This window comes from Nerophis lumbriciformis, linkage group LG24 (assembly GCF_033978685.3).
Source record: "Nerophis lumbriciformis linkage group LG24, RoL_Nlum_v2.1, whole genome shotgun sequence".
NCBI lineage: Eukaryota > Metazoa > Chordata > Actinopteri > Syngnathiformes > Syngnathidae > Nerophis > Nerophis lumbriciformis.
The window spans coordinates 9,727,036-9,748,996 of NC_084571.2; the positions used below are offsets into that span (position 1 = coordinate 9,727,036).

Sequence of the window (21,961 nt, forward strand, 5' to 3'; positions counted from 1 at the left end):
TTTCAGTGTGCGGCCTTCAGTGGAAAAAGTTTGGACACCCCTGTTTTAGAATAATGAACCTGAAAAGTGAATCCAAATAAAAACAACAATGAAAACAATTTTAAAAATTATAATTTAAAAAATGTGTGTGTGTATTAGAGATGCGCGGTTTGCGGGCACAACCGCGGAGTCCGCGGATCGGGCGGATGAAATTAAAAAAAATTAGATTTTATCCGCGGGTCGGGTCGGGTCGGGTCGGGTGGTTGAAATAAAAAAAAATTAGATTTTAAATAGATTCAGGCGGGTGGCAGTTAAACCAATTCGGAAATATATATACATAGTTAAATGTTGTTACCCACATACGAAAAACAAGCAGGCACCTGCTGCATATGCCACAACAGAAGAAAAAAAAGAAAAAGAGATAGACACTTTTACGGAGCGGAGAAGGGACGCCTCGCCGGGGTCCGGGACCGAGGCCCCTTCCCCCGAGAGGGCCCCACCGGGAGCCGTAGCTGAGGCGATCCGCGAGAAGGGCCCGACGCACGTCCAGGGTCACCACCGCGCCCACTGCACCGACACCCTGCCGCGGCCGGCGTCACGTGCAGCAGGTAAGCAGCTTACCTGCCCGACACCCCCGTGGCCGGGGGCTTGTAACAGGGGTCACTCCGCGCGCTCCGCCCGCGCAGCTTACCTGCCCGCCACCCCTGTTGCCGGGGGCGCGTAACAGGGGTCACTCCGCGCGCAGTGCGCTCACGAAAGGGGTGGGGCTCACCCTGGTTGATATAGACAGCAGCTAGGACGGTGGCCATGGAAGTTGGAACCCGCTAAGGAGTGTGTAACAACCCACCTGCCGAATCAACTAGCCCTGAAAATGGATGGCGCTGGAGCGTCGGGCCCATATACCCGGCCGTCGCCGGCAGCGAGACGCGCTTGGAGGTGCGCTCAGCGCGACTCCCATATGATTGCGCACTGGTGTGCGTCTGGGTCGTTACAGCGTGGCACGCGAATGTCTGTGCTGCATTGGATCAGTCTCCTTTCTTTAACAGGCAAAAGCTTTATAACCTCACTAATGCCTTGCATCGTCTACATTAGATATATAACAACGGGCGGGTGCGGGCGGATGCGGTTCTGATCAAATGTTAGATCGGGTGGATTGCGGATGGTTGACGACTTTCTGATGCGGTTGCGGATGAAATAATTGCCTATCCGCGCATCTCTAGTGTATATATATATATATATATATATATATATATATATATATATATATATATATATATATATATGTATGTGTGGGAAAAAAATCACAAGACTATTTCATCTCTACAGGCCTGTTTCATGAGGGGGTTCCCTCAATCATCAGGAGATTTTAATGGGAGCATTCACATACCATGGTTTATATAGGGCACAGAGTGGGTGGGTACAGGCTGGTGTAGGGGCGTGGTGATTGGCTCATGTGTTACCTAGGAGGTGTTTCCGTCTGTGGCGGCATGCTGAAACACCTCCTAGGTAACACATGAGCCAATCACCACGCCCCTACACCAGCCTGTACCCACCCACTCTGTGCCCTATATAAACCATGGTATGTGAATGCTCCCATTAAAATCTCCTGATGATTGAGGGAACCCCCTCATGAAACAGGCCTGTAGAGATGAAATAGTCTTGTGATTTTTTTCCCACACATACATATATTGCGCTCTACTACGGTATCGAGCACTATTTTTTGGATAACCTTATTAAGACATATATATATATATATATATATATATATATATATATATATATATATATGTATATATATGTATATGTAGGTATGTATATACGTACATATACATATGTATATATGTATATAACTATTTATTGTTATAGATTAAAAAAAAAAAAGTTTGAAGTTAGGTTAGAATGCTGCTACGTTTCTTTTAACTCCGACTCATTTTGTAGTCAAGTTGCCTATCAGGTGGCACGCAATTTGCATTAAAAAAAATAAATTAATACAGTTATAATAAAAATGTGCATGTTCAATAAAAAACGGCCCCCAACTGTGAATCGATTCTCATCATTCAATTAAAAGAGCCGTTCGGAAGACTTGCTTCGTTCGCAAACATCACACCTCTGGCTCTGACCCTTTTGTCGCAGTCCAAAGAGCTGCAGATCAAGCGGCAGTTCCAGGAGACCTGCAAGATCCAGACCCGTCAGTACAAAGCCTTGCGGAACCACCTGCTAGAGAACACGCCCAAGTCGGAGCACAAGGCCGTGCTGAAACGCGTGAAGGAGGAGCAGACCCGTAAGCTGGCCATCTTGGCCGAGCAGTACGACCACTCCATCAACGACATGCTGTCCACTCAGGCTGTGAGTAAGGCAAGGACCTCCCGCGCACCGAGCACACCCGTCCTCTCTCACCTGCCGCCCAGCACCTGACCCTTTATGCCCCTCCCCTTTGTGCTGCCTCAGCTGCGACTGGACGAGACCCAGGAGGCGGAGTACCAGGTGCTGCACATGCAGCTGCAGCAGGAACTGGAGCTGCTCAATGCCTACCAGAGCAAGATCAAGATCCACACGGACACGCAGCATGAGCGCGAGATCAAGGAGCTGGAGCAGAGGGTGTCCATACGCCGCGCCCTGCTGGAGCAGCGGGTACGCCCACACGCCGCCTCCTGTCCATCGCGCTCATATCACACGTCTCGCTTTGTCCCCGCAGATCGAGGAGGAGATGCTGTCCCTGCAGAACGAGCGCTCGGAGCGGATCCGCACGCTGTTGGAGCGTCAGGCGCACGAGATCGAGGCCTTCGACTCGGAGAGCATGCGCCTGGGCTTCAGCAACATGGCGCTGAGCGGCATCCCCGCCGAGGCCTTCAACCAGGGCTACCCCACCCCCAGCCCCTCCTCGGGCTCCGGGGGATGGCCCTCGCGACCCGTCCCTCGCTCGGGCAGCCACTGGAGCCACAGCGTGCAGAACTCGGTGGCCACGCCGTCCTGGCGCAGTCAGAACCACGGCGGGGGCGTCTTCGCCCGTACGGAGTCCGTGGTGTCTTCGCACGGTTTCGGCAGGGACGGCGACGCCAGCAAGACCGGAAGGAGCCACTTGACGGCACCGCAGCAGCACTACCAGCACCACCAGAGCACGCCGCACCTGTACCGCGACGAGCGCGAGCGGGCCAGGGAGTGGGTGGGAGGGGGAGGCCATTATTCCCATCATTCCCAGGGGCACCATCATCACCACCATCACCTCTCCTCCCACGCCTCCTCGCAGTCCCTTGCTCTGCTGCCCCCCCCATCCGGGCCTCCCCCCCTGGCCCTCTCCTCCTCCCCGCCCTCCTCCGCCTCTTCCTCCTCCTCCTCGTCTCAGGGAGGGTATGGGGGCGGGGGGCTCGGGGTCAGGGGCCCCGGCCTGATGGCGCTCAGGAACAGCCCCCAGCCTCTGCGCAGGACGGCCTCGGGGGGCCCAGGGGGCGGCGGCAGTGACGGGGGTCTGAGTCGGAGCACGTCGGTCACGTCCCACATTTCCAACGGCTCGCACCTGTCCTACTCGTGAACGCAACATGGCCGCCGTGGCTCGTCGCTCGGTCCCGTGGCCCCACTTTCAGACGGCGCACAACAACAACAACTTTGAGGTTTTCTTGTCTGATCCTCGCGCGCGTGCACAAACTGTCCCTCTCAGCTAGCTAGCGGTGCTTGTAAGCCACGCCCAATTTGTACATAGATGAGTGGAAGTCAGATATCAACAAAAACAAACTTCGCTTCGCCACACCAACATTTTGGGAAATAGCTTAGCTTAGCTTAGCACACGGTCCATATATGTTAGCAGTGCTCTGCTTTAAAAGCTTCCCAATTACGTAATGCGACATGTCACTAGCTTAGCTTTTTGCTCCGTATTCTCACTAGCTTAGTTAGCCCGGTGTCTGCGCCTTGCTTTTTATCCCCACTTCTTCATTTGAAAAAGTTATTTTCATAACTGACTTTGAACATTTTTATGTGTGAAGGGAACATCACAGTATTTTTACGCCGCACGTTACCAAGGCGACGTCTCTAAGACTTCCGAAGGATTCCCGGTAAATTTCCCAAAATGTTGAGTGGCGCTTTTAAAGGCGGGTGCACGCCATGTATTTATAGAAGTGTATGTAAATGTGAAGCTGTTGTAAATACGAGCACTAACTCCAACTGTCTTAGTAAGAATAAGGATTATTTTGTCAGCTGAAGACAACTAGATGCTCTCGTTATTGCTACTACTGTAATATTTATGTTGTATGACAAGTTTTTGTTAAATGTGACTGCCAATTTTGACCACTAGGTGGAGAATCAGCGCTGTGTGGCGTTACGACTACATTTCCCAGCATTCCTTTCTTCTACTTTGCGTCAGTATTATGACGCTTTGGTGCCATCCTCAACTTGATCTTGCTTTTTGTGGACAAAAAACACCTCATGTCAGCTTGCGAAGACCAGCTAGAACTTGGGAAGCATCAGGCAGGAAACATATTTTGTTGTCATGTCTACCTCATTTGCACATTCTCAGACCTTGTTTGGAGACCATTTAGCTGCAAATGTTGCATTTCATGAAAGAACGTGAAGAGAAACAGGAATGCCTTGACGCTTTCCGGCAGTTGTCATGGCAACGTCCTCCATGTAAAGATTATTTTTCTAGTGTTTCGAAGAGAGGAAGAAATCAGAATATTTAGGGTAGGAAGCCTCGAAGGGAACGTCCAACATATTAAAGGAGTAAACTTGACATTTCCTCTGTGAAAGTTGTACAGAAGCGTAATAACAAAATACTTTTGGAAAAATAAACAACAGTACATTGCGCTATTGTTTGAGTACTTCATTCTTTAACTCAGGCGTGTCCAACGTTTTTAACAACTCGGAATATGCTCGAAACACATACTAAAAAAAACTATCAAAAGTATGTAACGAGAAAAAGTTGAAATGTTATCCTTCGCTAACATCGCACTCACAAAATCTAGACTGTAGAAATTAAAAGTATCAAAAAGGCCTGTCACTTCCCGATCAGTCCACACATGCGCAAAGGCTACCACTCCCTGTCTTCTTCGTTTCGTGGGTTTAACGTGGTTTGTGGAACTCCCCCTCAGGGGCGCCGAAAAGGGGGGGTAAAGGAGACGGATTCTAGGGGCCCATGATGGAGGGGGGCCCAGAGAGGCCCCTAATGATGATGAAATTATAATACAGAAAAAATAATGACATTGTGTTGGGGGCCCTGTAAAGATTATTTTCATGGGGCCCAAAATCCCTAGCGGCGCCCCTGCTCCCCCTGGTAATATTATTTTCACAAAATACAACCAATAGTACGTTAATGTTAAATCTTACTTGTGAGAAGTAACCCCCCGATTCCTATTTTCAACAGTCCGCTCAATTGAGCAGGAAAACGCTGTTTTGTTTTCTACCTGTCAACTGTCAGTTTAGGCTGCTCGCCGGCTCCTCATCACCACTTCAAGATGGCGGTCGAATTTCTCGCGTCACAGCAGCCAATGCTGCGTTTACTCATAAGATGTCTATGACAGTACGTATCATATGTATTTACACGTATCACTTCCGGTCAACTTGTTTTACAGCAGTTATGTTCGTGCACACTGTTACTTTTTTGTAATAATAATTTCAATAACAATGTCATATAAAAGATTACTAATACACAAAACAAACGTTATTTAAGAACACTATTTTCAAACTGTATGGATCCGTACAGAAACAAACAATCTTTTTTTACTGCTTTTTACTCAATTCACAATACTGACAATTTAAAAGTTTACTTTTTGTTAGGCCGCAGATATAGATTTAAGTGCCTCGTTTAAAAAAATAAAAATACTCGAATACCCCCGTGTATCATGCATTGCAATAACAGAAGCGTGAAATTAGTTGAAATTGTGGCAGTAATATTATTTGGGTCCTCAAAATGTAAAATATCAAAATGGCTTCCGCATGTTTTATTTTTTCAGTGTGCGGCCCTTAGTAGAAACAGTTTGGACACCCCTGTTTTAGTACAATAACAACGAGGACGCTATAAATAGAACTGCGTTAAAGGGGACGTGCGGAAATGACGTCAAACTCACCAGTCGGGTTTCTGTTGTATGGGGGAGAGGAGACATAAACCGGAAATACAATCATCACAATTAAAAGCATAGTGGTTCTCTCCAAAATTGCACAACAAATGATAGCATATTCTAACTTGTCTCTTGATCATGTGTTTCCTCATAGTGCAATTAAAAAACCAAAATCTCATGTAATAGGAACAAAACGCTTTTTTAAATAAAAAAAAAACGAATATACTGGAAGTGGCCACCTTGAACAACACCTCGACGACAAGCTTCTACTTGAGGAAGGATTCCTTTAGCCAACCCAAATAATTTTCTACGACCTGCAGGACGTGTTTTCTCTTTGAAGTGAACATTATCCACCCAACGCAAAAATGACACAGGAGAACATATTTCTCTTTGTTCCCAATTTGATCGGTGAGTTTGCTGCGTGGTAACTAGCTTGTAGCTGCTAAGCTAACTGAAATAACGTGAAATTGTCGGATGATAAAAGACGGCAAACAGGCTCTTAAATAACTAACTAGTTGTTCGAAAATGTTGTGTGTCTTCCAAATGTGCGTTATGTCCAATAGTGGCAACATTTAAACACCACGATATAGCGAAGAGTATGTCCGTATGGTGACCCCTCGTGGGTCAGTGGGGGTACTGCGGGTGATTGGGGGTAATTGATTGTTGATTGGCTTTTTCAATTGTATATTCCTGTGTAATATATTATTTGAATATCTTAGTATTGCACAACAACAGGGCCCCTTTAGGACCAGTTCAATTTAAAACACAGTGTTTTAAAGTAGGGGGTCCTCTCTCCATCATGAATAGCCTAATGTCTGTGGAATAAGCAATTGTGTCTACTCTCTCAGGCTACGCTCGCATCATCTTGGCGTTGCTCTCCTTCTTGCTGATGCCTTGCTGTCCGTGGTCCGCCTGCTTCTGCTACATGCTGAGCGCGCTACTGGACGCCTTCGACGGCCACGCCGCCAGGGCACTCAACCAATGTATGTACAGTACATGTGTTCGTGTGTGTATATATATTCAGAGGTGGGTAGAGTAGCCAGAAATTGTACTCAAGTAAGAGTACTGTTACTTTAGAGATTTATTACTCAAGTAAAAGTAAGGAGTAGTCACCCAAATATTTACTTGAGTAAAAGTAAAAAGTATGTTGTGAAAAAACTACTCAAGTACTGAGTAACTGATGAGTAACATACACACACACACACACACACACACACACACACACACACACACACATATATATATATATATATATATATACACATATATGTATACATATATATATGTATATGTGTGTGTGTGTGTATATATATTCTCACCCACATATATATATATATATATATATATATATACACACACACATATATATACATATATATATATATATATATATATATATATATATTTATATATATATATATATATATATATATATATATATATATATATATATACATACATTGATATATACAGTATATAATTTATATTTATTTATTTTGCCGTTTTTGTTTACATGTTAAAGGTGTTTTAATGAATATACATGCATGTTTAACACATATAGATTCCTTTCTTTCATGAAGACAAGAATATAAGTTGGTGTATTACCTGATTCTGATGACTTGCATTGATTGTAATCAGACAGTAGTGCTGATAACGTCCACGTTTTCAAATGGAGGAGAAAAAAAGTTCCTCCTTTCTGTCTAATACCACATGAAAGTAGTTGTTTTTTGGCATCTTATTTGTCCAGCTTCCATATTCGTTTTTATACACTTTACAAGAAATACATTGGCGGCAAACTCCGTAGCTTGCAAGCTTGTTTGCGCTGGCTTTCGGAGACTCTTATTTTGAAAGCGCAGGCGCGATGGAGCGGCACTTTTATTGTGAAGACAGGAACTGTGCAGTCAGTCTTTAGGCTTTTGACGGGATGTACGGTTGTAATAAAAAAGGGTATTTTTTTCCTTCACACTTTTGATTGATTGATTGGAACTTTTATTAGTAGATTGCACAGTACAGTACATATTCCGTACAATTGACTACTAAATGGTAACACCCCAATAAGTTTTTCAACTTATGAGGTCATGTGACCCCTGGCTCTGTTTGATTGGTCCAATGTCACCAGTGACTGCATCTGATTGGTGGAACGGAGTGAACGTCACCAGTGACTGTATTTGTTGAAACGCAGGCACTATGAAGGTCTGTCTGACAGACCAAAACAAACAAAGCGTGCATTAACAGATCGATAAAAATTAGTAGCGAGTAGCGAGCTGAATGTAGATAAAAGTAGCGGAGTAAAAGTAGCGTGTCTTCTCTATAAATATACTCAAGTAAAAGTATGTTGCATTAAAACTACTCTTAGAAGTACAATTTATCCCAAAAGTTACTCAAGTAGATGTAACGGAGTAAATGTAGCGCGTTACTACCCACCTCTGTATATATATATATATATATATATATATATATATATATATGTATGTGTATATATATATATGTGTGTAACGTAATGGCGTTCAGTTACTGTTAAGCCACGCGCTTGAAAATGGCAAGCAAAATTGCACAAGGTAAAGGGGACATTATGGAAATATTGGAATGTCGTGAGACGACGTCATTGGAGGCGCCTAATGCCGCTTCAGAGAGGGGGTTTACTTCCGTGCATTGATAACATAAAATGCAGATCATTACTGTGACTGCTTTTAGTAAGATAGCATAAAAGCTCAACAGAAATAAAAGACTGTAAGCAGGAAGTTAAAAGGGGAATATTTTATTGCAAAATGTCTGGTCCGTCTTGTTAAGACACCTTTTGAAACTAATTACACTTTTCTGGCTTCAAAATAAGAGCGCTATACATTACATCCGGTTTAACTCCATTAACTAAATAAAAATGCCTTGACTGTCTTAGATTACGAACATGCTTTGTCAAATATGTTTTGTAAAGTCATCTGTGATACTTGCACCCTAAATAAATGCATCCGTTGAGGAATATGGGGGGTAATTTTTCTGGCTGACTGAAATATTGTGTAAATTATTTTATAACATGTTCTGTTTGATACTCCTTAGTTTCATAATGTTTACCGGGCTGAATATTACATTTTATTTATAAATACAGAAGGTTAACACATTGTCAAGCAGCAATATGAGGACCATTAACTTGTGCAACATGTAAAATACAGAATATCAGAAGCATTTATTCAGGCATTTGTTATTTTACCAAACATCTTTTACAATCAAACCATGATTGTTATAATCCACATTTTATGTTGTTATTGCGTGAAACTGGTGTCTAGACATGGAAGAGTAGCTCCTCCTCTGAATGCAAGTTCTCCAAAGCAGGAATAGAAATTCTGTATTTCTACAAAATACAAAATCTGTCAAGAAACCAACACATTGCAGATATATTTTTTTAAATGTGTGTTTGTCCTTTTTGAGTTGAGCTATTAAACAAAGCATAATGTGTAAAACACAATTCATTAAAGCAAACTAATTGTCTCGTCATGCTGTGAAAAACTTGAAAATGATCTGTCTATGGTACACTTATTAATGATGAAAAATGATATCTATCTGCAATACATACATACATACATATATATATATATATATATATATATATCAAATCAAATCAACTTTATTTATAAAGCACATTTAAAATTTACCACAGGGGTAGCCAAAGTGCTGTACAATGAACAGGTTAAAAGATAAAACGAGTACCGAGCAAAGACAACACAAACAGAACACGATAAAAAATAAATAATTAAAATAGAATAAATAAAAACATAAAAACAGGTTCACAGAAGGTGTATTATGGGGCGCCATTGCAGGATGGATATCACTCAGTGTTAAAAGCCATGGAATAAAAGTATGTTTTTAAGAGAGATTTAAAAACAGGAAGAGAGGAGGCTTGTCTAACACTCAGGGGTAGGTCGTTCCAGAGCTTGGGAGCAGCCACGGCGAAAGCTCTGTCACCTCTAAGCTTCAGCCTTGTGTCAGGGACCGTCAACAGCAGCTGATCGGCTGATCTTAAGGATATATATATATATATATATATATATATACATACATTTTCTACCGCTTACTCCCTTCGGGGTCACGGGGGGCGCTGGAGCCTATCTCAGCTGCAATTCTGGCGGAAGGCGGTGTACACCCTGGACAAGTCGCCATCTCATCGCAGGGCCAATGTGTATACATACACGTGTGTGTGTATATATATACACATACATACATGTAAGTGTGTATGTATATATATATATATATACATACATACATACATGTATGTATATATATATATATATATATAAACATACATACATACATACATGTATGTGTATATATATATATATATATATATATATATATATACATTTACATTTACAAGTATATATGTGTGTATATGTATATATATTTATATATGTATATATGCAAAGGCAGTAATATATGACAAAACAAGGCGGCAGCTAAAAGACTTCCCCGTTTATCCCCTCTTTAATCACACAGGAAAAACAATACCCCATTATCGCACACACGCATGCACGCACAAATATACCAAACACACACACAGCACAGTGGTAAAGGGTTTAGTGCATGTGCCTCACAATACGAAGTTCCTGAGTTCAATCCCGGGCTCGGGATCTTTCTGTGTGAAGTTTGCATGTTCACCCCGTGACTGCGTGTGTTCCCTCCGGGTACTCCAGCTTCCTCCCACCTCCAAAAAACATGCACCTGGGGATAGGTTGATTGGGAACACTAAATTGACCCTAGTGTGTGAATGTGAGCGTGAATGTTGTCTGTTTATCTGACACACACACACATATGCACATACAGTATATGAACAAATGAATGCATGGTTAAGTACAGAGGTGACATGTGAGTAAACACTATCACAGGAGCCATCTGCACCAGGAGGTCATCAGACCATGGCCACTAGGACGCTGACACAAAGCACTCCCACAGCACGTCCGATAACCTCTGATGGCTCCCTCTGAGGAACGCTGGAAAGTAAAAATAATAAAACCTGTAGAATAGTAAGAACCATCAGTAGGAATAAAGGATAAAATACAAGTACGACATATGAAGATAAAAAGATAAACAAATACATATACAGTAAATATCTAATAAATAAACAAAACTAAGTAAAATCTTGCATAACTACCGGTAATAAGATAAAAAGTGAAGTATGAATGACCTTAATAAAATTCAGATCTTAAGCCTGCTCTTAAAAACATTAACGTTCTCTGCAGCCCTGAGGTATTTCGGCAAGCTGTTCCATAGATGGGGGCCATAATAGTGGAAAGATGCCATCCCGTGACTTTGTGTCCTGACTTTTGGACTAATTAGGAGATGAGTTCCGGAGCATCTCAGGGCCCGCAAACTCGCCAAGGTTTGTAGGGTAAAAGCAAATCTGAAAGACAAGAAGGCCAATACCATAAAAACATTTATAAACCATAAGAAGAACCTTAAAATTGATTCTGAAACACACAGGGAGCCAATGCAGAGGTTTTAAAACTGGTGTAATGTCAAATGTCAATATATGTATATTTTTATGTGTGTGTATATGTATATATGTGATTTATACGCATATATTTACATATATTGTATATATATGCGTATATGTATGTATGTATTAATTGCACCACCTTGCAGATGAGCTGATGGGTAGTGTGTTGGCTTCCAGGTACCCGATTTGGCGCCATGTTGGACATGCTGACTGACCGCTGCGCCACGATGTGTTTGCTGGTCAACCTGTCGCTGCTGTACCCTGCCTACACCTTCCTCTTCCAGCTCAGCATGTGTCTGGACATCTCCAGCCACTGGCTGCACCTGCACAGGTGAGTATCTCAACTTCCCGTAACTCAACTTCCTGTGAGCTCACCTTGCGTGTGCGCATCGTAGCTCCACCATCAAAGGCGCAGCCAGTCACAAGAGCATCGACCTTTCCGGCAACCCCATCCTGCACCTCTACTACACCAACAAGGTGATGCCTGAGCTTCTTGGCCACGCTTGACTGTTCCTGCAAACGCTGGATGTTCTTTTTGTGTGCAGATGGTTCTCTTTGTCATGTGTCTGGGCAACGAGCTTTTCTTCTGTCTGCTCTACGCCCTCCATCATGTCCAGCAGCCTGAAGGTAACGTTAGTGCCTCTTGAGTAGCCTGGTGAAATGTGCAATATCTTGGAACATATATCATTCTTTAGCAGAGGACACACTAGAGATCAACCGATATGTTTTTTCAGGCCAATACAGATACCGATTATTAGTAGTAAAGGAGGCCAATAACTGATATTTGGTGCCGATATTCATTTGCAGTAAAAGTTATTTAAACATGAACAGTATACGCCCGTAAACAGCTGGACAAGGCTAAATGTTTAAAAAAAAAAAAAAATTCTTAGGAAGCGTGGGACCAGTAGCGACATAATGTTTAATGTGGTGCTTATGTTGTGGGTTATTTAGCAGAAAAATACATCAAACACCTTTATTATATGTGTCTAAGAGGAGCATCAACATTTGCATTTCAAAATATGGCAAATCTCCTGGGAAAATTGGTAAGAATATGGCATTTTTCAACATCACAATAACTCAACATCTACTCAAATACAATATTATGGCAGTTTATGAATGTATTACGTTGTGTGGTTTTTTTGTGAGGAACCCTGAAATATTGTAAACATTTTATTATTATTACCATCCAAATCGCTGCTGTTGTGTCCTTGGGCAGGACACTTCAGCCTTGCCCGCAGTGCCGCTCACACTGGTGAATGAATGATGAATGATAGGTGGTGGTCGGAGGCGCAAACTGGCAGCCACGCTTCCGTCAGTCTACCCCAGGTGCAGCTATGGCTACGAAAGTAGCTTACCACCAGCAGCTGTGAATGAATGATGGGTTCTCACTTCTCTGTGAAGCGCTTTGAGTGTCTAGAAAAGCGCTATATAAATCTAATCCATTATTAATAACAATTCTGGGCTCCTTCGCGTAGATTATAGTTGAGACATTTTTTCCAGATGGATGAAACAGAAAGTATGAGAATGTGTGAGATGCTTCCTGCTCTTCTCTACCTATGAAATAATGTAATATTTGTCAAGATATTTAAACAAAGTTCGGATTTTTGGCAGAGATATATTTCCTGTCGTCTGTTGCGGTATTATTTGATGTAATCACGGAACATGAAACTCTGCGCGCTCCTTTAACGAGCCCACACTCCGAGTGCTATGAACGAAGGATTGTGTTTCATTGGCAGAACAAACATAAGACGGCGGGAAAGAAAGACAAAAACTGGATTTTCCTGGAAAAATTAAGTTTTGACACCAAAGCAAAAAATGATGTGCTGTGTAAGAACAATCAATTATTTTTTTAAATAGTGGTATCATATGTTTATATATGGTATCTGCTGATGTAGTTCATTAGAGTTGAAAGAGAAGAGAAACAAAATGATACACGTCAAAATGCCAAATATCGGCGCCGATAATCTAAGACACACGGACAACGACGTGGATATACATTATTAATTTAGCATCACTATAAACATATTACGCATTGTACACAACACACACAGGATTACAAATGATTGCTACTTATATACTGTATATATATATGTATGTATATGTGTGTGTATATGTATGTATATATATATATATATATATATATATATATATATATATATATAATACAACGTGTGCGTGTGTGTTTTGCAGCATGGCTGTACTGGCTGCTGGGACTCAGCGGGGTGGTGTGCGTGCTCAAGTCGGCCATCAGCGTGGTGCACCTCATTAACTCCTCCCAGAACATGGTCGCCATGGATGCCGCAGAGCGCGAGATAGCCAGGAAGACGCAGTGAGAGCGCCGACGACGTCTTTTGACTGCTTTAAGTATTGTTGACTCGCGCTGGTTTATGTGTGACTTCTTTTGGTTAATTAACCAGCCTTTTTTAATTATTTATTCTTCTGGGGACCTCGAGCCAACTCGTGTTTTTTGCACACATTTTAGCCACAAACTGACTTAGCTTAGCATTGATGGATGGAATTATCTTTTATGTTTTGAACAAAGGCCTTCATGTAAAAACGTTTTCAATCATGTGTGCTAATTTGTGTTGAACTGTATCTTTTTTTACACGTGTGCTGCTCTAGTTGATCTAGAATGGGTGATGTTACATTTGCAGAATGTATTTTTAGAGAATATCAGTATACACAAGTTTGAACTCTGCAGCAGTCGTCCCCCGTTTATCGCGGTTAATTGGTTCCCAGCCTGACCGCCGAAACGGATATTTGCAAAGTAGGATTATTATTGATAAACTAAATATTTTCAGAATTACACAATTATTAGAGTCCTGTAAACATAACGTTCATATAGTTCAATTTTCACCCAATATAGTAGCCTTGAGTGTGTTCTACTGTACATTACAGTACTCACTGGTAGCCTGGAGGATCCTCCAAGCTTAATTTCTATGGTTGTCACCCGGCCACTACAACACAACCACTACCTGGAAATACTTTATCACATCCTGGTTAATTCCTTTAAGTTAGAACATGTGCTGAAACCACAGGGGTAAATTGTTCTGCAAAAGTTGGTAAACATGACAGTCGCAGCTATGACCATGAGCTGTGTTGTTAGCATTCCATGCAGTACATTTTGAAGATGAAGTGTCTCAACAGAGTTAATCTCCACTTAGCATCGCTAACAGCTGCTCATAGCAGTCTTGTTAGCATTAAATGCCGCACCAGTACTGCTAAAACTTGTCTTGTCTTTTGACATCACTCAAGTCAAAGACTCACCGATGTGGAGATGTGTTATTGATGAGGCAGGAGTTAAGTTCGAGTACATCAGAAAGTTGCTTTGTCAAAAGTTGGTCAAATTGCTTGTTGCTGTGAAAGATAGCGCCAAGATTATCCGCCGTGTTGTTGTTAGCATTCTTCACCCTTAACCCGGAAACAAAGACTTCATTGTTGTTCACCACAATATGATATTAAATAATACAATGTAATAAAAATAAGACTTCATTTAACACTTAATAAAGGTCTATAATCTGCGATACAATAAAGCTGCGATATTTGAAATGTAATGTGGCGAGGGACGACTGTAAATATGAAGATATTAAAAACCATATTTACTAGTGGTTGGTGCTTTGAATACTGTAAATAAAGAGGAAAAACACGCTATACTTATGTGATCATTGGAGTGTAAGGAGTTTTGACTTAGGTCAGGTCTTCAGGTCACCATCTAGAAATGAAATCAGATGTAATGACAGATTTGCTTGCATTGCACATAATGGAGGAAATAAAAGTCATCATGCAAATCAGCTGTTTGTGTTTGCCAAGTGCCGAAGTGGAGAGTTCGGTGCTCAAAGTTGACCCGCCGGGTCGGAAGGTGAAAGGCGGCGTGACAAGTAGCCAAAGACAAAGCATGTGACTTTGTGGACGGACTCTGGTGAGAGCTGAGCCTGTCCAGCTGTTGACTGGCGCGCATCGGTACCTTTAAGATGCGGCGGACGGAGGCTTGTGCCGCCTATTGCGCCTAAACGACACCATTTTACCAAGCGTCCAGCTCGGCCCGGTTACCGAAGGAGCACCCGGTGCTCTTTGTTGTCGACCGAGAGAAAGCGGCGGGTGGTCGTCGGTCGGTGGAGCTCCCCGAAATGTCGGGAGAGGAGGAGAAGACATCCGTGGGGAGGCGCAGAGAGCAAATACTTTCCCTTTAAAGCTGAAAGGGACACGACGAGATAAAAAAAAAAACGGGAGAAGGACAGCGAGGGAGGGAGGGACACGGTTTGAAAAAAGAGAAAGATGTCATCCCGGCCATTCAAACAGCGAGGCGAAGTCCGGGATCGCGGCGGACCAGGAGCGTTCTAGTTGGGGGATGAACCTAACGCGAGGCCGAGGCTTTGCACCCGCGCGAAGGCCTTCCTGGAGCTATTGCTAAAAATGTCTGCGGGGGGTCGTTAGCTGCTTTTTGTCACGTTATTTTACTCATGTTTTTGCTTTCTAGTGCATTTTAACGTTTATCACTGTAAACATAAACCACTGGAATACGAATGACAGCTTTTGTTTGAGTAAAGATGGAGAAGCAACACTGATTTAAAGCAGACGATACGGCCTCGTATTAGTATTTACCTAGCAGTACTATAGTACGTAGTAGTACTATTTAGTAGTATTTAGTCATTTAGCAGCGGTGGAGTGAGGCTGCAGCATGGACACATCATGGAGTAATTTCCTCTTCCAGGTGAGAGAAAATTCTTGTTTGGTTTGTGGGGGTCACGCTCGGGTCAGCCGCCCACCTGCTTCCAATGTTTACATGCTGAGAAATACTTATACTGTATTACATACATGAATGACATATACTGTATTACATACATGAATGGCATACTGTATTAAATTAAATTTACTGTATTACATGACATATACTGTATTCCATACATGAATGACACATGGTATTACATATATGAATGACATATACTGTATTACATTTATGAATTACATAGACTGTATTACATACATGAATGACATACTGTATTAAATTAAATTACTGTATTACATGACATATACTGTATTACATACATGAATGACATATACTGTATTACATACATGAATGACATACTATATTAAATGAAATTACTGTATTACATGACATATACTGTATTCCATACATGAATGACATATGGTATTACATATATGAATGACATATACTGTATTACATATATGAAGGACATATACTTTATTACATACATGAATGACATACTGTATTAAATGAAATTACTGTATTACATGACATATACTGTATTCCATACATGAATGACATATGGTATTACATATATGAATGACATATACTGCATTACATATATGAATGACATATACTGTATTAAATTAAATTACTGTATTACATGACATACTGTATTCCATACATGAATGACACATGGTATTACATATATGAATGACATATACTGTATTCCATACATGAATGACATGGTATTACATATATGAATGACATATACTGTATTACATGACATATACTGTATTCCATACATGAATGACATATGGTATTACATATATGAATGACATATACTATATTACATATATGAATGACATACTGTATTAAATTAAATTACTGTATTACATACATGAATTACATATACTGTGTTGCATACATAAATGACATACAGTATTCAATTAAATTACTGTATTACATGACATATACTGTATTCCATACATGAATGACATATACTGTATTACATATATGAATGCCTAATACTTTATTACATGAAATTACTGTATTACATGACATACACTGTATTACATACATGAATGAAGTATACTGTATTACATATATGAATGATATATACTCTATTACATGAAATTACTGTATTACATACATGACATGATTAATGAATTACATATACTATATTACATACATGAATGACATATATGGGATTACATACATGAATGACATATACTGTATTACATGAAATTATTATATTACATGAATGACGTGATTCATGAATGACACTGTATTACATACATGAATAACATAGTGAATTACATACATGAATGACTTATACTGTATTACATGACATACTGTATTGCATGACATATACTGTATTACATGACATATATTACATACATGAATGACATACTGTATTACATGAAATATACTGTACATATATGAATGACATACTGTATTACATATATGACATACTGTATTACATGACATATATTGTATTACATACATGAATGACATACAGTATACTGTATTTACATACATGAATGATATATACTGTATTAATTCATGAATTACTTGTATTACATATATAAATGGCAGTGTATTGTATTCATGTACATACTGTATTACCTGTGCATGGCATATACTGTACATTGGAACCTCGATTGACGAACTTAACTGTCCTGTATGCGCTGCTCTGCCAACACGTGCACATAAACGAAAGTCCCTTTGGTGCCCTCACAAACGATCAGAAATATAAAAATTCTTAACTTTAAAAACCATATTGCTACAATAATAAACGTTTTAAAAAGTAAAATGTATGGTTATACATGGTTCGCACACGGAACCATAATTGACTCGATCTAAAAGTTTGTAAATTGACAAATAGAGGGGTTCGTAAATGGAGGTCTGACTGCACTGTAATTGTACTACTTCATGGATGTCTTCTGCTAATTAGTCACTAAACTTATTGGTGAGAAATGAGGCAGTCGCTGTCTGTTAAATTTTGTTGTCACATGAAAGCTAAATCTTCTTTTTTCAGACGCCGGCGACACCGAGCCAGCAGGAGGCGCCCTTGCAGTCGGAGCTTCTGCCCGAACTGACCGGCGAGGTGCAGAGTCCTTTGGCGGATCACATGACCACGCCGCCGTCCACCGTGGACACCGCCGCACTAAGCGAAGAGCCGCCTCCAGGTGAGGGAAGACCTGTTTGTAAAGCACGTCACCTTTTGACCTCTTCTCATGTCCCCCGCCAGTCAAGGCTGTGCCCAAAGCCCCGCGGCCTGCCCACGTCTGTGCCACCTGTAGCAAGGAGTTCAAGAACAGCTACAACCTGCGGCGCCACCAGTCGGTCCACACGGGCATCAAGATGAAGGACCGCACCCGGGACAAGGAGGAGGGGGGCAGGGTGGTCCAGAAGCAGACGATCCCTCTGTCCCTCCTCCAGCTTTCCCTGCCGCCGCCCCCTCTGCCCGAACCCTCCTCCCCTGCGGCCCCCGACTCCCTACCCCTGCACGGCCAGTCGGTGTCAGTGTCCATCGCCCCGGTGGGCGTGAGCGTGGCAATGGCGCCTCAGCCCATCCAAGCAGCCCTAGTGGTGGTGGGCTCTGTGGAGCAGGTGGGTGCCCGGGTCCTCCTTCTAGAACCCCACTGAAAGATGGAAGCGGGAAAATGTGTTTGCGTGTGTCCCATCGCAGAATCCCAACCCCGTCCCCAACCCCAACGCCAACCAGGTGCGCAAGAACCACGCTTGTGAGGCCTGCGGGAAAGCCTTCCGAGACGTGTACCACCTGAACCGCCACCGGCTGTCCCACTCGGACGAGAAGCCGTACTCGTGTCCCATCTGCCAGCAGCGCTTCAAGCGGAAAGACAGGATGAGCTACCACGTGCGCTCGCACCAGGGCGGCGTGGAGAAGCCCTACGTGTGTCCTCACTGCGCCAAGGCCTTCTCACGGTAGGACGCCTTCTTACACACTCGCCACAGCATCATAGTGGCTGGGTCTCAAATGGGATACTTGCTTAAGTACACTTCATTAAGTACACTTTGTACCTAGTTTGTGACTGTGTAGTGCAGTTACTGTATCAACAAAGTATTTAACATTTGGATCACCCATCAAATATCTGCCAGTATTCTCTGGCTTCCTGCTTCAAAGGCGTCGCTTTTCGTTTGTTAGTCTCTCCCCTTCCGCTACGTAGCCAAGATGGCGACCATTGAGGCTGGTAAGTGTCTATCACCACACTCCTCATTGTGAGGGTTATAAGTACAACATCCATGGACTGACAGTGTATTGCACTGAATACATTAAGTGTAAGTACTCAAGTGTAACACACCTACTGTATGTATTTAAAAGACTAAGTTAAATATGCGTGTGTAACACACTTATGCACTCAAAATAATTAGTTTAAGTATGCGAGTGTTTATGCACTTAAAGACTACATGTAAGTACACAATTTTAACACACTTATGCACGCAAACACTAAGTGTAAGTACACAAGTGTAACACTCAAAGACTGAGTGCAAGTATGTGAGTCTAACACACTTATGCACTTAAAGACTAAGTGGAAGTACACAAGTGTAACACACTTATGCACTTAAAGACTAAGTAGATGTACACAACTGGATGACACTTTTGCACTCAAAGACCAAGTTTAAATATGCGAGTGTAACACACTGAATGTGACTACACAAGTGTAACACACTTATGCTCTCAAAGGCGTAAGTGTAAGTACACAAGTGTAACTAAGTGTAAGTGCACAAATGTAACACACTTATGCACTTAAAGACTAAGAGGAAGTACACAAGTGTAACACACTTATGCACCTAAAGACTAAGTGGAAGTAAACAAGTGTAACACACTTATGCACTCAAAGACTGAGTGCAAGTATGCGAGTGTAACACACTTATGCACTTTAAGGCTAAGTTTAAGTATGCAAGTGTTTATGTACTTAAAGACTGAATGTGAGTACACAAGTGTAACACACTTATGCTCTCAAAGACTAAGTGTAAGTACACAAGTGTAACACACTTATGGACTTAAAGACTAAGTAAGACTAACTAAGTACACAAGTAGATCACACTTGTGCACTCAAAGACCAAGTTTAGGTATGCGAGTGTACTTAAAAACTGAAAGTGAGTACACAAGTGTAACACACTTATGCCCTCAAAGACTAAGTGTTAAGTTCACAAGTGTAACTAAGTGTAAGTACACAAGTGTAACACACTAATGCTCTCAAAGACAAAGTCAAAAAAGACTGAATGTAAATACACAAGTGTAACACACTTATGCTCTCAAAGACAGTGCATGTACACAAGTGTAACATACTCATGCACTCAAAGACTGAGTGAAAGTATGCGAGTGTAACACACTTATGTACTTAAAGACTAAGTGGAAGTACACAAGTGTAACACACTTATGCACTTAAAGACTAAGTGAAAGTACACAAGTGTAACACACTCATGCACTCAAAGACTAAGTGTAAGTACACAAGTGAAACACACTTATGCACTCAAAGACTGAGTGCAAGTATGCATATGTAACACATCTATGCACTGTAAGTATTCAAGTGTACAAATTGAGACACAGCCATTGTCATTGTTGTGTCTTTTCCACATAGGACATTCTTCTGACATGTTGACATAGTTGTACACGTGAGTAAGATGTCCAATCAGTGTAATGTCTGGAAGGTTAGTAGGTCTGTGATTGAGTGAAGTGGTCCTTCTGCACCACCTGCTGCTCCTTGAACCCGCTCCTGTTTCTGAATGTGTAAGATGTTTGTTTTCAGCCCGGACCACCTCAACAGTCACGTGCGTCAGGTTCACTCCACGGAGAGGCCCTTCAAGTGCACGGTAACGACTCACGACAACGCCGCCGCCGCACACACTGACTCCGCCCCCGCCTAACCGGCCTCGTCTTGTGGTCGTCCGCAGACGTGCACGTCGGCCTTCGCCACGCGGGACCGTCTGCGGGCTCATCTGATTCGCCACGAGGAGAAGGTTCCATGTCACATCTGCGGGAAGCTCCTGTCAGCCGCCTACATCAGCGACCACATGAGAGTCCACAACCAGTCACAGCACCACTCCTGCCACCTGTGCAACCGCAGTAAGCCCCTCCCACCTGGCCCTTCCCCCGCCTTTGTGACATGTCCCGCTGATGCTGTTTGTCCGCCAGGCTTCACCACGCTCACCTACCTGCGCGTGCACGCTCAGAAGCACCACGGCCAGGAGTGGAAGGAGAGCGGCGGCGCGCGCGGCGGCTTCGGAGGAGCGGGGCCCGGCGGCGTGCTGCTGTGCCAGCTGTGTGGCGTGCAGTGCAAGACCTCCACGCAGCTGGAGGGTCACATGGGAACCCACGCCAGCCAAGCGGACCTCGAACCGACAGGCGCGGAGCCGGCGGGCGCCGCCGGTGTGTCGGGGGGCGGCGAGGTGGGACTACTGGTGACTGACTGCTCCAGCATCGCCCCCCAGACACACAGCTAGCACGTGACTTAGTGTCGACGTCATGATTACATCACTGTCATGTGATGATTGCTTCATGTGAACTAAAGACGTCTGTCACTTTTAATTAGTGGGCGTGAGGAAGCCAATGATGTGTTAGCATGTAAATAATTTTCTAAACATCGTTGTCATCAACTTTGAATGTTCTTCTTCATCGTAGCTCTCTTGGTGAAACTTTCTCTGTGCGTACTGATTGTTTGTGTATTAAATGCAGCAGCGTGCATGTCTGGATTGAGGACGTCCAAGCTAAGCTAG

The 21,961-nt window shown here is 42.5% G+C and overlaps 3 protein-coding genes across 4 annotated transcripts in view; all 3 read left to right on the plus strand.

Moving 5' to 3' along the window:
- Nucleotides 1-4,771, plus strand: part of taok2a (TAO kinase 2a) — a 44,171-nt gene extending 39,400 nt beyond the window's left edge. The window contains exons 18-20 of one of the 2 annotated variants that reach the window (XM_061981515.1): nt 2,113-2,334; nt 2,428-2,610; nt 2,675-4,771. In XM_061981515.1, the coding sequence (XP_061837499.1) occupies nt 2,113-2,334; nt 2,428-2,610; nt 2,675-3,508 (1,239 nt within the window). In that variant the 3' untranslated portion in view covers nt 3,509-4,771. The remainder of the gene's footprint in view (nt 1-2,112; nt 2,335-2,427; nt 2,611-2,674) is intronic. The other variant, XM_061981517.1, reaches the window with a different exon arrangement.
- Nucleotides 4,772-6,089: 1,318 nt separating this feature from the next.
- cdipt (CDP-diacylglycerol--inositol 3-phosphatidyltransferase (phosphatidylinositol synthase)) lies at nt 6,090-14,691 on the plus strand. Its single transcript, XM_061981527.1, has 6 exons — nt 6,090-6,431; nt 6,872-7,006; nt 11,686-11,839; nt 11,904-11,985; nt 12,054-12,135; nt 13,699-14,691. The coding sequence occupies exons 1-6, from the start codon at nt 6,389-6,391 to the stop codon at nt 13,839-13,841; spliced, it is 639 nt and encodes a 212-aa protein (XP_061837511.1). The 5' UTR covers nt 6,090-6,388; the 3' UTR covers nt 13,842-14,691.
- A 5-nt stretch (nt 14,692-14,696) lies between these two features.
- On the plus strand, nt 14,697-21,937 carry maza (MYC-associated zinc finger protein a (purine-binding transcription factor)). The gene is made up of 7 exons (XM_061981519.1): nt 14,697-16,219; nt 18,255-18,405; nt 18,468-18,829; nt 18,909-19,165; nt 20,995-21,058; nt 21,140-21,311; nt 21,381-21,937. The coding sequence occupies exons 1-7, from the start codon at nt 16,187-16,189 to the stop codon at nt 21,686-21,688; spliced, it is 1,347 nt and encodes a 448-aa protein (XP_061837503.1). The 5' UTR covers nt 14,697-16,186; the 3' UTR covers nt 21,689-21,937.
- The last annotated feature ends 24 nt before the right edge of the window (nt 21,938-21,961 follow it).